Source organism: Diabrotica virgifera, chromosome 7, assembly GCF_917563875.1.
Source record: "Diabrotica virgifera virgifera chromosome 7, PGI_DIABVI_V3a".
Lineage (NCBI taxonomy): Eukaryota > Metazoa > Arthropoda > Insecta > Coleoptera > Chrysomelidae > Diabrotica > Diabrotica virgifera.
The window spans coordinates 76011730-76025453 of NC_065449.1; the positions used below are offsets into that span (position 1 = coordinate 76011730).

The window sequence follows — 13724 nt, forward strand, 5'->3', positions numbered from 1 at the left end:
CTTCCATCATTCTTTGTAATTCTTCACTATTTTCTGTTTTAATACAATATATATACTTACAAGTCAAAACTGACATTTGGAAAAATTGTGTAGCTCATGTTCAAGTAAAATAAAAATATTATCTTGCTTTGTCACCAATATTAATGTCTTCGTCTTCTTTTCCTTCTTCTTCTTCTTGTGTAGACATGACTCTGTCTGTTTTTCAATGTGCCTCCAGTAAGTTGTCATTCCATCGTTTTCGTGGTCTTCCCACTTAGGTTTGGATCCCGCGTATGAAAAAAAAGTTGATTAATAGCAAGCTGAAAATTTTTTAATAGCTTAAGGGTGTCTAGTTGGAGAAACTTTGATATATGGGAACACTGGAACAGGGGAAGTTTTTTGTGGAACAGGTTAAAAATTTGGAACGGCCAGACCACGAAAACGGCACATGTATTTTGTCACTTATTCTACTATTTTGTCACTATTTTGAACAGACTTAAACTCTCCGAACAGAGATTAAACTCTCATGCAAAAATCAGCCTACTATTTATCACCAAATTGGCGTTTTAATGAGTGGAACATGTAGAATATGTCAAATAACAGGAATTATGACAGGTGATAAATAGCAGTCTGATTTTTGCATGAGAGTTTAATCTCTGTTCGGAGAGTTTAAGTCTGACCGTTCCAAATTTTTAACCTGTTCCACAATTAAAACTGCCCCTGTTACAATGTTCTCATATATCACAGTTTTCCGACTAGACACCGTTTAAGCTATTAACAAGTTTTCAGCTTACTATTAATCAACTTTTTTTTTCATAAGCGGAATACAGACCTAACTGATCGTCTTCCTATTGGGGAACCGTCTCTCGCCGTCCTTACTATTTTGTTTTTTGTCACTTGGCTCATGTAGTTGTTCCATTATACTCTTCTGCTTTTTACCCAGTTATTAATGTTGTCCACCTTGCATATCTGTCGTATATCTGCACTTCTAGCTCTTCCCATATCCCATCGATTTTTCAAAGTATTTTCATCTCTGCTGTTTCTAGCATTCTTTCTGTCCTTTCTGTATCAAGTCGTGTTTCTGCCGCGTATTTATGTCATTATTGGTCTGATAACTGTTATGTAAATTGCGCCTTTCACTTCTTTTCCAATATTGGTGTGGTAGTTATAAACACAACAAGTGTCGAATGAAGTTCTGAACACACGGATAGTGATATATTTCAACTTGTCAAAAATATGTCCCATGTACAGTAGTAAAAGTAATCTCTCCATTATTCATCAATTAAGACAATTCGACTGGAAGACGAACTGTTCGTTTTCATGTAAGTATTTTATGTGTATATTCAAAGTGTAGTCTTATTTCTTTAGTTCTCAAATTAATAAGCACGTTAAATTTCATTTGTATTATGTATTTCTAATTATCTTTGGTGTCAATTTCATAAAGAAATGTGAACAATTAACAACATTATTACTGTTTAACAAATATTGAATCATAATTTAAAAATAAAAGTTTACTCATTAATTTCTATTGCGCCGCCTATGTTTTACAAACGGCGCCGACAATCGGTGTCGAATTTTGTTTTTATACTGGTCCAACTGACATCATAAGAATTGTACAGAGCCTCTACTATTTGCTTATACGTATTTCGGAATAACCGTTTCCTCATCGGAGTACCTGGACCCCGATTTTTGACCATTCGCCTTGTTATCGATCATTCGCTATCTGTATCTGTAGAACGTGCAGATAGCGAATGATCGATAACGAAGCGAAGAGTCAAAAATCGGGGTCCTGGGTCGAGGCACTGAACTGCAATCAAATCCTTTCATCCTTTTGGGGGTAATTATCAAAATAATTACCAAAGATGCTACTAGCACCATCTACGAATCGAAAGTCAAATAAGTCAGGAAATAAAATTCGAAATATTTATCCTCTGAGCTTTGTAAGTTGAGCTAAATAAAGCATAACAGAGTGGCGAAATACTCTACTGGAGTTATACTTTATTCACTTTTGTGGATATTAAAGGAAATAATTCGCTAAAATTATTATCACGGTGAATGACAGGACGCGAAATGCAATTTTAGATTTCATTTGTCGAGTATTTCGCCACTCTGTTATGCTTTATTTAGCTCAACTTACAAAGCTCAGAGGATAAATATTTCGAATTTTATTTCCTGACTTATTTGACTTTCGATTCATAGATGATGCTAGTAGCATCTTTAGTAATTATTTTGATAATTACCACGAAAGGATGAAAGGATTTGATTGCAGTTCAGTGCCTCTACCCAGGTGCTCCAATAAGGAAACAGTTATTCCGAAATACGTACAAGCACATAGTAGAGGCTCTGTAGTTAATCAAATCTAAACCATTTTTTCTTTTCTTGTAATTATACAAATGTTTATATTACTGAAAAGAGAATTGAATGGCCTTTTAAATGAGCTGGCACACTATCCTATCTCCATTTAAAAAAATCATCGATTACGTCATCACGCCCAGATGGATGACGTCACTAGTATGACATATATGTCAAAATATCATAATTTTAAAATAAAAATCGACCTGTTTCGGGATTTTTCCTTAAAGTGGCCGGTTTACAAAATAACGAATTTATTCCTTTCATTTGCACCATACTGTATACTGTATACGATATGATTCTATATTCTTTCTTTTCTCGTTATTTGTACAGAATACCCGTCTTCAAAGAAAATGCTCTTTGTGAATTTTGGGAGAGCTGTAAAGTGTAAAGTTATGGCAAGACTGCTTCTGTCTCTCGTACATTTTTTTTAATTTGTCGTTTATCGCAAACAAGTTATTATTTTTTCTCAATACGATTCCAATGGTTTTTATTTTCACGTAGGTACTTGTAGGTGCTCGTGTGCAGTAAATATGTAGTTTTAGTTGCTATAATCATCAGAAACGACATTCTTTTTATCAGTAAGTAAAATTAAATAATTGCTTTAAATGCGACATTTGCATTAAAGCCGAAGAAGAAAAAATTTTACCGAAAAATAAATGAAATATCTAAAAAGTTAATTGGCTTCTGTAGACTTCTTCAGTATAAAACTTTTTTAATCAAAATGGTGATATTCCAAATAACGCATCAAGCCTATATGAATATTTAATGAATATAAATCACGCTGGTCAAATTTCAATACCACAATATAAACCTTTAAGCCAAAAACTCGAAAGCCGACACCATGGTGGAATTTTGAATGTGATACGATTATTAAAAACCGTCAATTTTTACTCATGGATTATGAAAAGAACGTAATTTTAAGAACTAAATAAAATGTCAATCAATCACGGTAAGTACAAAAAAAAACTAAACTCGGTTCGCTCAACTGAGATTCATTTTGACAGATTCAGAGTAGGAAACATACAACACAAAAATTCCAATCTCGCACTATTATTAACAGCTCAATACTTTCATTAACCCTAGAAAGTTGGACCATACTGGAGGTTTAGGTGGACTTTCTTCATTTTTACATCTGGCAAAAAATTGGAAAATATATACAAATGTAATTATAAACACTTTTATTACAAAAAAATTGAAAAAATGTATGTCTCTTAGCAAGTGGCACAAATATAAATACGAGTTGATGTACACTCTTTATAGGCTATGGATTATGTACTATAGAAAGGAACTACAACGTTAACGGGGTTTTATTATTTCATATGGTCAATGAATCTCTATATATGAAAAAATCGCAGAGTGCTACTATTTAAAGGTGTGCGTTTTTGAGAAATGGGTGAATTAGTCCCTGGGCACAGGTTACATTAGGCTGAGTTCTATGCACTTTTGGTACAAACACGTCTACATAAAAATTGTTCCTGGTTAAATTTTCTATCTAAATATAACTTTTTAAAGTCAAAGATACTTTTTTTTACAAAAATATATTTAAAAGAAAAAGCACAAAGAAACCCAAAAAAAAATTTTTTTTTGTCCCATAACTTTTGTCCACGGGGATATAGGTATAGACATTGCTTCACAGAAAAAAAACTTACACATTTTTTCTTTAAAATGATGTTTAGTAGAGGTCATTAGGGTTTACAGTTCTCGAAATATGATTTTTCAAAGTCGCCACTCACAGCAATTTTGGGCAATTTTCCTTGTTATTTCGCAAATATTGTTCTGTAACTTTTTTCTACGTAACTTTAGGCATATGCAATGGTACATGTAAGCGGAATAGAAATAAATTACCTTTCAAATTTTCTACTGTATAATGTTGTACGACTTCTTTTAAAAAGGTTATCTTTTTCAAGACTTTATACTTTTAACGAATTTTTATATTTTTTACGATTATTTTATAAATTTCCCATTATAACTTTTTTTTCTAGATTTAGGTATATATTATATAATAAAAAAAAAGAAAGCTTATTCTGTTTACTTTAAAATGGTGTATTATAAAAAATTCTAGGATAATTTTTGAATAAGATATGCTTTTTCAAAATGTAATAAGTACTTGCAACGATTTTTGATTTTAGGATTATTTTTTTAAATTCCTCATTATAACTTTTTTATGTGAGTGTGTGTTATGATTGAATCTTATTTTTTATAGGTAATACTTTGGATCCACTTGACTCGGCCGGGCAAACTTCGAAATATGGATTAATTCCAATATTCACTGTCAAAGCTCCTGCACCACAAACTTTGCTTGAAAAAATAGAATGTAAATGTACCAAAGGATGTACAAAAAACTGCGGTTGTAGGAAGATAGGAATTAGTTGTTCAATATTCTGCAAAGGGTGCATGTGCATGGGTACTAATTGTGGGAACTCTAAGATAAATGAGGTGTCAGAGGAAGATATTGAAGCTAATGTTAACGAAGAGATGGAAAATTTTTTAAATGTCAACGTTTAAATAATTTTAACTAAAGTGATGTTTTCTAAGACTAATATTTATGTAATTTTTGTAAAATAAATAATTTTAAATAATACAGGTAAAAAAATATCAAAGAATCACTCGGTTTCCATTATGTATTTAAATATAGATGATACACCATTTTAAAGAACAGAAAGTAAGCCCTCTTTATTAAGCAATATATAGTATATTCATGTACAAGAAAAAAAATGTATAATGAGAAATTTCAAAAATAATCGTAAAAAATGTAAAAAATAATATTTTTTTATATTGGGTTTTATATAATATATAATATAATATTATATTATATATACTACATATCAGCGGTTCTCAATATTTTTGTGTCATGTACCACCAAATACTTTTTATTATTTTTGGTACCACCTAACTGAAATACATATCTAACTAGGTGATGTAATTAACTGTAATAGTGGTGCTGATTTTGGAGTGTTTTTGCGTTTTGTGTACCACCTCAAAAAATGAAATGTACCACCAGTGGTACATGTACCACACATTGAGAACCGCTGCTATATATTATAATATTATATAATATCTAATATATTATATAATAATATTATTTTATTTTTATATTATATTATAAAAAATCGTTAAAAGTATAAAACCTTGAAAAACCTTAATCTCTTTAAAAAAAAAAAGTCGTACAACGTTATACAGTAGACCATTTTAAAGGTAATTGATTTCTATTCCTATTACGTGTACCATTGCATATACCTAAAGTTACGTAGAAAAAAGTTACAGAACAATATTTACGAAATAACAAGGAAAATTGCCCAAAATTGTTGTGAGTGGCGAATTTTGAAAAATCATATTTCGAAAACTATAAATCCTAATTACCTCTACTAAACAACATTTTAAAGAAGAAATATGTTGATTTTTTTCTGTAAAGCAATGTCTATACCTATATCCTTGTGGACAAAAGTTATGGGACAAAAAACAAAATTTCTTCCTTTTGGGTTTTCTTGTGCTTTTTCTTTTGAATATATTTTTGTAAAAAAAGTATCATTGACTTTAAAAAGTGATATTTAGATAGGACATTTAACCAGAAACAATTTTTATGTAGATATGTTTGTACCAAAAGTGCATAGAACTCACCCTAATGCAACCTGTGCCCAGGGACTAATTCACCCATTTCTCAAAAACGCACCCCTTTAAATGGTAGCACTCCGCGGTTTTTTCATATATAGATGTCCATTGACCATATGAAATAATAAAACCCCGTTAACGTTTTAGTTCCTTTTAGCTATCTTATTTTGAATATAATCAATAGCCTATTATTTTGCACTTACCTATTGTATACAGGGTGGTCCTTAAGTAATTGTACAAAAAGAAACAGTAGATTCTACACTCTAAAATATTACGATTTAACCCAACTTACTTTAATAAAATGTTGATATTAGGAAAGATACAGTGATAAAGTTGAAATTTAAAATTTAATTTTTCGCCATAACTTTCATATTTATGGAGATTTATTTACAAAAATTTATAAGTATAGGTTTTGAGTATGACTAATTATAATTTGATGCATAATTTTGATGTATCTCATAGAGGACGCCACATATGCCACATATTTGATATAAATTTGCGCTTAACTTTTTTGCTCTTCGAGTTAACACTATTTTTCTGATAAAATATTAAAGATACGATATTTCGACAAAAAAAAGGTATACTTGTTAATACATAGCTTCAAAACTGAACAGTTTTCGAGATAATCTTCTTCTTATTCTTATGGTGCCTATCCGTTACGGATGTTGGACACTAACATGGCTATTCTGACTTTGTTGACTGCTGCCCTGAAAAGTCCGGTAGTGGTTAAGTTAAACCATTTTCGCAGGTTATGCAGCCAGGATATTCTTCTTCGTCCTGGACCTCTTTTCCCATACACTTTACCTTGAAGTATGGTCCGAAGTAGGTCATATCGTTGTTCATTGCGCATTACATGGCCCAGGTATTCCAGTTTGCGACGTTTTATGGTTACGACTAGTTCGCGCTCTTTACCCATTCTATGTAGAACTAGAGATAATCGCATTTTACAAATCAGCTGCATAACTCTGTTTAACGCAATTATTCCAGGCAACGAAGGAAAAATAGAAAAAAATCAATACTTATAAATTTTGGTATGGAATACCTTCAACTAAAGTTGATAGTTTCCAAAACATTAAAGAAAAAATAGTATACGCTATTATTTTTTTACATACATCATTAAGATAATATTAATAATCTGTTATTGGAATCAGCTACATAATAATTCTTAGTTGTGATATTTGTGCGTTAAAGCACTGAATACCTGATAAATGCTTCATTTAGAGCCAGTTTGGATGTCATCATTAGACGACCCCATTCTTATTTAATTCATTACGGCAAATTTTAACATAGTAGGCTGATATCACGAATGATTTTGACAACTTAAAATAAGTATTGTTTCATTAACATATGTAGTAGGCTGATGTCACTAATGATGTTGACAACTTCAAATAAGTATTGTGTCAATAAATGAGTGACTTTTGTAATATTTAGTTTATTTTGGTTTATTAAACAAAAGCAGAAAATGCCAAGGCATAATAATTTTTCAAATATCGATATGAGAGATATGATTGCTATTTATTGTCAGCAGTATTTTAACGGCCGTGCAGCGAAAAGGGAATATTTAAGACGATACCCGGACAGGCTGCAACGTAATCACCAAACATTTCAACATCTATTTCGGAATTTAGGCGAAAGTGGGTCATTTCGTCCTAAACGTGACAATTAAGGCCGACCGAAAATGATTACGCCTGATCAAGAAGATGAAGTAATGGTTCGCGTTGACGATGATTCTCAAGTAAGTACACGACGTTTATCTTCAGCGTTAGGAATCAGCAAAACTTCAATTTTAAAAATCCTACACCGCGAGCATTTCCACCCTTACTACTTTACACCTGTACAAAATCTATTGCCAACAGATTTACCTTTAAGATGCAGATTTGCAAATGATATCCGAAACAGGCAAAATCTTGACCACTCCTTCGTCGATAGAATATTATTTACGGACAAAGCTACATTCACACGCCGCGTGGGGTTTTTAATTTAAGGAACAATCATTCCTGGGATATTGAAAATCCTCATGTTAAAAGAGAAAGGCATTTTCAACATGAATTCAAAATAAACGTATGGTGTGGAATCATTGGAAATCATTTTTTAGGCACATGCGAGTTACCTCGTAATTTGAATGGTGATAACTATTTACATTTTTTGCAAAATTATTTTATTGGTTTGCTGGAAGAATTGCCATTAAACTTAAGGCAAAATATGTGGTTCATGCAAGATGGTGCACCACCACATTATACGAGAACAGTGAGAACATACCTAGATAACAACTTTCCTGAACGCTGGATTGGTCGTGGTAGTCGTTGTCCTTGGCCACCACATAGCCCAGAATTTAATCCGCTCGATTTTGGTGCATGGGGAGCAATGAAACAACATGTCTACAAGAATGTCATAAACACTCGCAACCAACCTTGGGATGAAATAAATGCTGCAGCTGTTTCTTTTTCAACCAATGAAGCTATTTAATATGAGACGATATTTTATGGAATGCATTTCTAAATGCATTGAAGAAAATGGTGGACATATCGAACACTTACTTTGATAAAAAGTTTTATGTTATTCAGTTAAACTATTTCTTAATTTCAATTGAAAATAAAATATGATATTATTATGACTTTAATTTAATATGAAATGTAAAATGTTTGATGTCAAATCCAGATTTTTAATTATCTTAATGATGTATGTAAAAAAATAATAGCGTATACTATTTTTTCTTTAATGTTTTGGAAACTATCAACTTTAGTTGAAGGTATTCCATACCAAAATTTATAAGTATTGATGTTTTTTTCTATTTTTCATTCGTTGCCTGGAATAACTGCGTTAAACAGAGTTATGCAGCCGATTTGTAAAATGCGATTATCTCGAAAACTATTCAGTTTGAAGCTATTAACACGTATACCTTTTTTTTTGTTGAAATATCGTATCTTTAATATTTTATCAGAAAAATAGTGTTAACTCGAAGAGCAAAAAAGTTAAGCGCAAATTTATGTCAAATATGTGGCATATGTGGCGTCCTCTATGAGATACATCAAAATTATGCATCAAATTATAATTAGTCACACTCAAAACCTCTACTTATAAATTTTTGTAAATAAATCTCCATAAACATGAAAGTTATGGCGAAAAATTAAATTTTAAATTTCAACTTTACCACCCTGTATCTTTCTTAATATCAACATTTTATTAAAGTAAGTTGGGTTAAATCGTAATATTTTAGAGTGTAGAATCTACTGTTTCTTTTTGTACAATTACTTAAGGACCACCCTTAGAAAGAGACTTAGAACAAAAACTGGAACAGTGGAGACAAGCTCTGGAGGAAAAAGGTTTAAAACTTAGTAGGACAAAAACAGAGTATTTGGAATGTTCATTTAAAGATGGAGCTACTACAAATAAAGTGGTATCTTTGGATGGTGAAATGATTGTAAAAAGCAATAGTTTTAAGTACCTAGGATCGGTATTACAGAGTAATGGAGAAATAGATGGAGATGCATGCAGTAGAATTAGGGCTGGATGGATGAAGTGGAAAGAAGCGAGTGGTGTGTTGTGTGACAGAAAAATTCCAATGAAGCTGAAGGGAAAATTCTATAAAACAGCCATAAGACCAGCTATGATGTACGGAACTGAATGTTGGGCAGTGAAAAAGAAAGAGGAACAGCGAATGCATGTGGCGGAAATGAGAATGCTTAGATGGATGAGTGGAGTGACAAAGAAGGATAAAATTAGAAATGAGTATATTAGGGGAAGTCTAGGTGTGGCACCAATTGATGCCAAAATGAGAGAGCATAGGTTAAGATGGTTTGGTCATGTTCAACGTCGAGACGTTAACCACCCAATACGAAGAATAGCTGAAGTGCAGATTCCTGGAAGGAGTAGGACAGGAAGACCAAAGAAGACCTGGGGGAGACGATAAGGCAGAACATGTTGGTAAAGGGGATTAACATTGATATGGCCCAAGATAGAATTGTGTGGAGAAATGCAATTAGGGAAGCCGACCCCGCATAGGGATAGGGCAAAGAGAATGATGACTTAAGGACCACCCTGTATATACTACCTTGGTGTTCGCCACATATCAGGTGATGGTATTTGGTTGCGATATGTAATAGTCACGCTCCTCTTTTTACTTGGACAAGATATTTTTCGTTAATTTAAAAAAAGTGGCCAATATTAAAAAAAGAGTGTATGTACTTTGTACGCACGTAAGAAGTTGTACTTCTATTTTTATGATTTCAACGAAACAAATATATTTTATAAATGTATTTTGACAACGGCACCCGATTTGGGCGTCGAAACGTTAATAAAATTATTTTTTCAATTTAATTGTGGCTTATTTCCCATCTAAATATTTAATCATTAAATATATTTTAAACACTTTAATAAACTAATTTTAATACTTAATATAATACCAAAAATTAAAAATAACGTTAATACGTCATTTTGTATGAACTGAAGCATAGTCCACGCAATTGCTTTTCTCGTGAGGAATCATATAAACTTTAAAAAACGTCGTTTTTCGACAAAAAATTTATACTATAATTTTTTCATGGGATATATTTCGACTTTTTGCTGTATTTTCGTCAAATTTTAAAATCATTAAAAATGGTAAATTCTCGATAAATAGGTAACGTTAATCCGTCATTTTTTGATGAACTGGAGCCTCCCAGCAATTGCTTTTCCCTTGAGGAATCATAGAAAATAAAAAAACGACAGATTTTCTACACAATTTTAATACAAGTATAACTTCTAAGGTGTGTACAAAGTACACACACGTACTTTTTTTCTATAGTAATAAGTCCAAAAATATATATAAAAAACTATTTAAAAAGCCAGTACAACTATAAACTCACTTTTGTCTCTATTCTCACAACTTTTAAAACAGAACTTAACAACCATAACCATAATAATCAAAATGACAACACATTCTTTAAACACAGCCGCCATATTGGATAATTTTTGACATGTCATTGGAATACCCAATCAGAGCTAACGTATAATGTATCTGCGTGTGGCACCAATAATTTTGATGAATTCGCGCATATTTACATTCTCTCCCAATCGCGCCTAAAGAAATGTAACTTCAAAAAAGTAATATAACTCAAAATTTTGATCTTTCTTCTTTGTTAATTCAGATATCATAGTTATTTTGGTTTTGCCTCTTAAACAATTAGAAACATTCATTTATCCATATTCTTCGTTTTTAATTTATAAATTTTAGCAGTTACCGTTTAAAACTCACAGTTAAATTAAGATCTAAAAAATCTATTTTTGTCTCCCTCGAAAAAAGCTGTTTTTTGTGTTGGGACACTTTTCTTTCGGATGAGCGGCATATTAAGTTGTACTTACCGTTCCACAGAAACTGTACGCTTTTCCTTCTCCTAAAGGTAACTTGGAAAGTCCAAAATCCGTTAGTGCTATATGGCCATCTGAATCTAATAACACATTTTCCGGTTTGAGATCTCTATAAATAATCCCAAGAGAGTGTAAATGGTTTAAAGCTAAAGCTAATTCAGCCAAGTAGAATTTTACATCATCTTCAGTAAACATAACCTACAAAAAGTTTTATTATTCAGAAATATATTTCTATCACTAGGAACGTTTTTCGAAAGAAATGAAACATAATGTTATGGTCTGCAAAAGGAAATATGGTGCTTTATATGAGGTCAAAGAACGGAGGTAAAGCAGCTAATAGAACCATAGGAAATAGGACACATAGAAAAGGTACATGGATTGACTATCTATAAAAGCTCTATGCAGAGGAAGAACAAATGACGCTAGAACCGGAAACACCACAAATATCCAAAGATGTAATCCATCTTCAGTATAATAGAGAAGCCCCCTTGATATCATAAAAACTGTTGAAAACATCTACCAAAACAACAAAATTGAAGTCAGAATAGGACAATTTACAGAACCTATAGACATAGGCAGCGGAATAAGACAGGGAAACTCATTGAGTCCTATGCTTGTAGGAATAATAATAATATTAGGATGAAATCATTAAAAGCGTCAACAAAGGAAGAGGATACCTACAGATTTTTTTTATTATAGAATATTTACTACATGCAATCAATACATAAAAATTATAAGCATGTTTGTTCAGAGGGGTGTATGTATAAATTTGGATTTGTTATCACAGACTCCACTAGTCTCTTAAATTATTGAACTGTGCCCTGTAAGGGTAAGTACTTCACTGCACTGCACTAAACTTCACTGCTGTTTAGAATCTATATGGTAGCTCCAATGGTTTGTGCCTCTTCAGTCTCCCGAGTATGCTCACTATTATCTAGCAGGTTCAGTGCAAGACTATTTGGGTGGTTTTCTAATTTTACCAAATAGCGGCTGCTGTATTCACTCACTATCTCCTTAACTGTGGCTACTGAAAGATCGTCTCGGATATCTCCGTTTGGTATAAACCAAGGTGCATTTGTTATGGTCCGTAGTACCTTCGACTGGAAGCGTTCCAATATCTCTATGTTTGAGTTTGCAGCCGTACCCCATAGTTGTATACCATATGTCCATATTGTCCAGTAGTATTTGCTGAGTTTCAAGCTAAGTTGTTTTCTTTTGTTAAAAATGTGCTTTCTCCAGGTCAGTCCTTTGTCCAAGTGCATCCCTAAATACTTAACGCTGTCAGATTGAGGCAGATCTTGTCCATTTAGTGTAACAGGTGGCACTGTACCTCTGCATTTGGCAAATGTAACCTGCACTTATTTTACTTCATTGACTTTAATTCTCCAGTTTCTTGTCCAGTCCTGAATTTTCACTAGATGTTGTTGGAGAATTCTTGCGGCTATGACTGGGTCTTTGTGTTTAACCATTATCGCTTTATAGTCTGCAAAGGAAGCTGTGATTGTTTGGTTGCTTACTGGAAGATCAGCTGTGTACATAAGATAGAGAAGTGGACCAAGAACACTGCCCTGTGGTACCCCTGCCTTTTTTTTTATGGCATAGACTTGGGTGTCATTTAGCCAGTCACAACTTTTTTTGTTTTCTGTTCATACATAAGGAAGGCAATGAGGTCCTTAGAGTTCCATAGCAAACTCTTCTACAGCTCTCTACTCAGTTCAAAAGCTGGCCGCTATGGACTGTCCAAGTTGCTCACCACATTTTCCATTTGATTTATCAATATGATTTATCAACCCCTGCCTTTATCAATATGATTTCTGATGTTGTCTGTCCGTACCTTACAATAAAATATCTTTCTTTTAGGTAGGATTCCATAATAATGTACAGTGTGTGGGGGAGTGATTTTTTTAATTTAAACAGTAGTCCATCATGCCAAACCTTATCAAAGGCTTGACTCACATCTAAGAAAGCAGTCGTGCAGTAACTGCTTTCGAAGCAGTCAAATGCTTCATTTATTTCGTCCACTACTCTGTGTATCTGTTCAATTATGCTATGATCCTTTCTGAATCCGAATTGGTGTTCAGGAACCAGGTGGTTTTCTTCTATTATGGGAGTCAGTCGGGTTATGAGTAGCTTTTCTAGGAGTTTACCAAGGACTGGCAGCAGGCTGATTGGTCTGTATGAAGTTACTTCATTTATTGTTTTTCCAGATTTCGGAATAAGTATAAGCTCGGCAACTTGCCACTGGGCAGGGAAGTGTCCTAATCGTAGCACTGCGTTGAATATTGTTGTTACTAGCACGATCCCTTTTCTTGGGAGCTCTTTAATAAGACGGCCTTTAATCAGATCAAACCCTGGAGCCTTATCTGGATTTAAGTTTCTTCTGATTGTCTCATGTACCTCTTTGACTTTGAAGAGTTTTGGAATTTGAGACATTT

The 13724-nt window shown here is 32.8% G+C and overlaps 1 protein-coding gene across 3 annotated transcripts in view; it reads right to left on the reverse strand.

The window, feature by feature from the left end:
- Nucleotides 1–13724, reverse strand: part of LOC114331429 (ribosomal protein S6 kinase 2 beta) — a 274834-nt gene that overhangs the window by 80960 nt on the left and 180150 nt on the right. For all 3 annotated transcript variants that reach the window (XM_050655564.1, XM_050655565.1, XM_050655563.1), the window contains one exon: nt 11284–11487. In XM_050655564.1, the coding sequence (XP_050511521.1) occupies nt 11284–11487 (204 nt within the window). The remainder of the gene's footprint in view (nt 1–11283; nt 11488–13724) is intronic.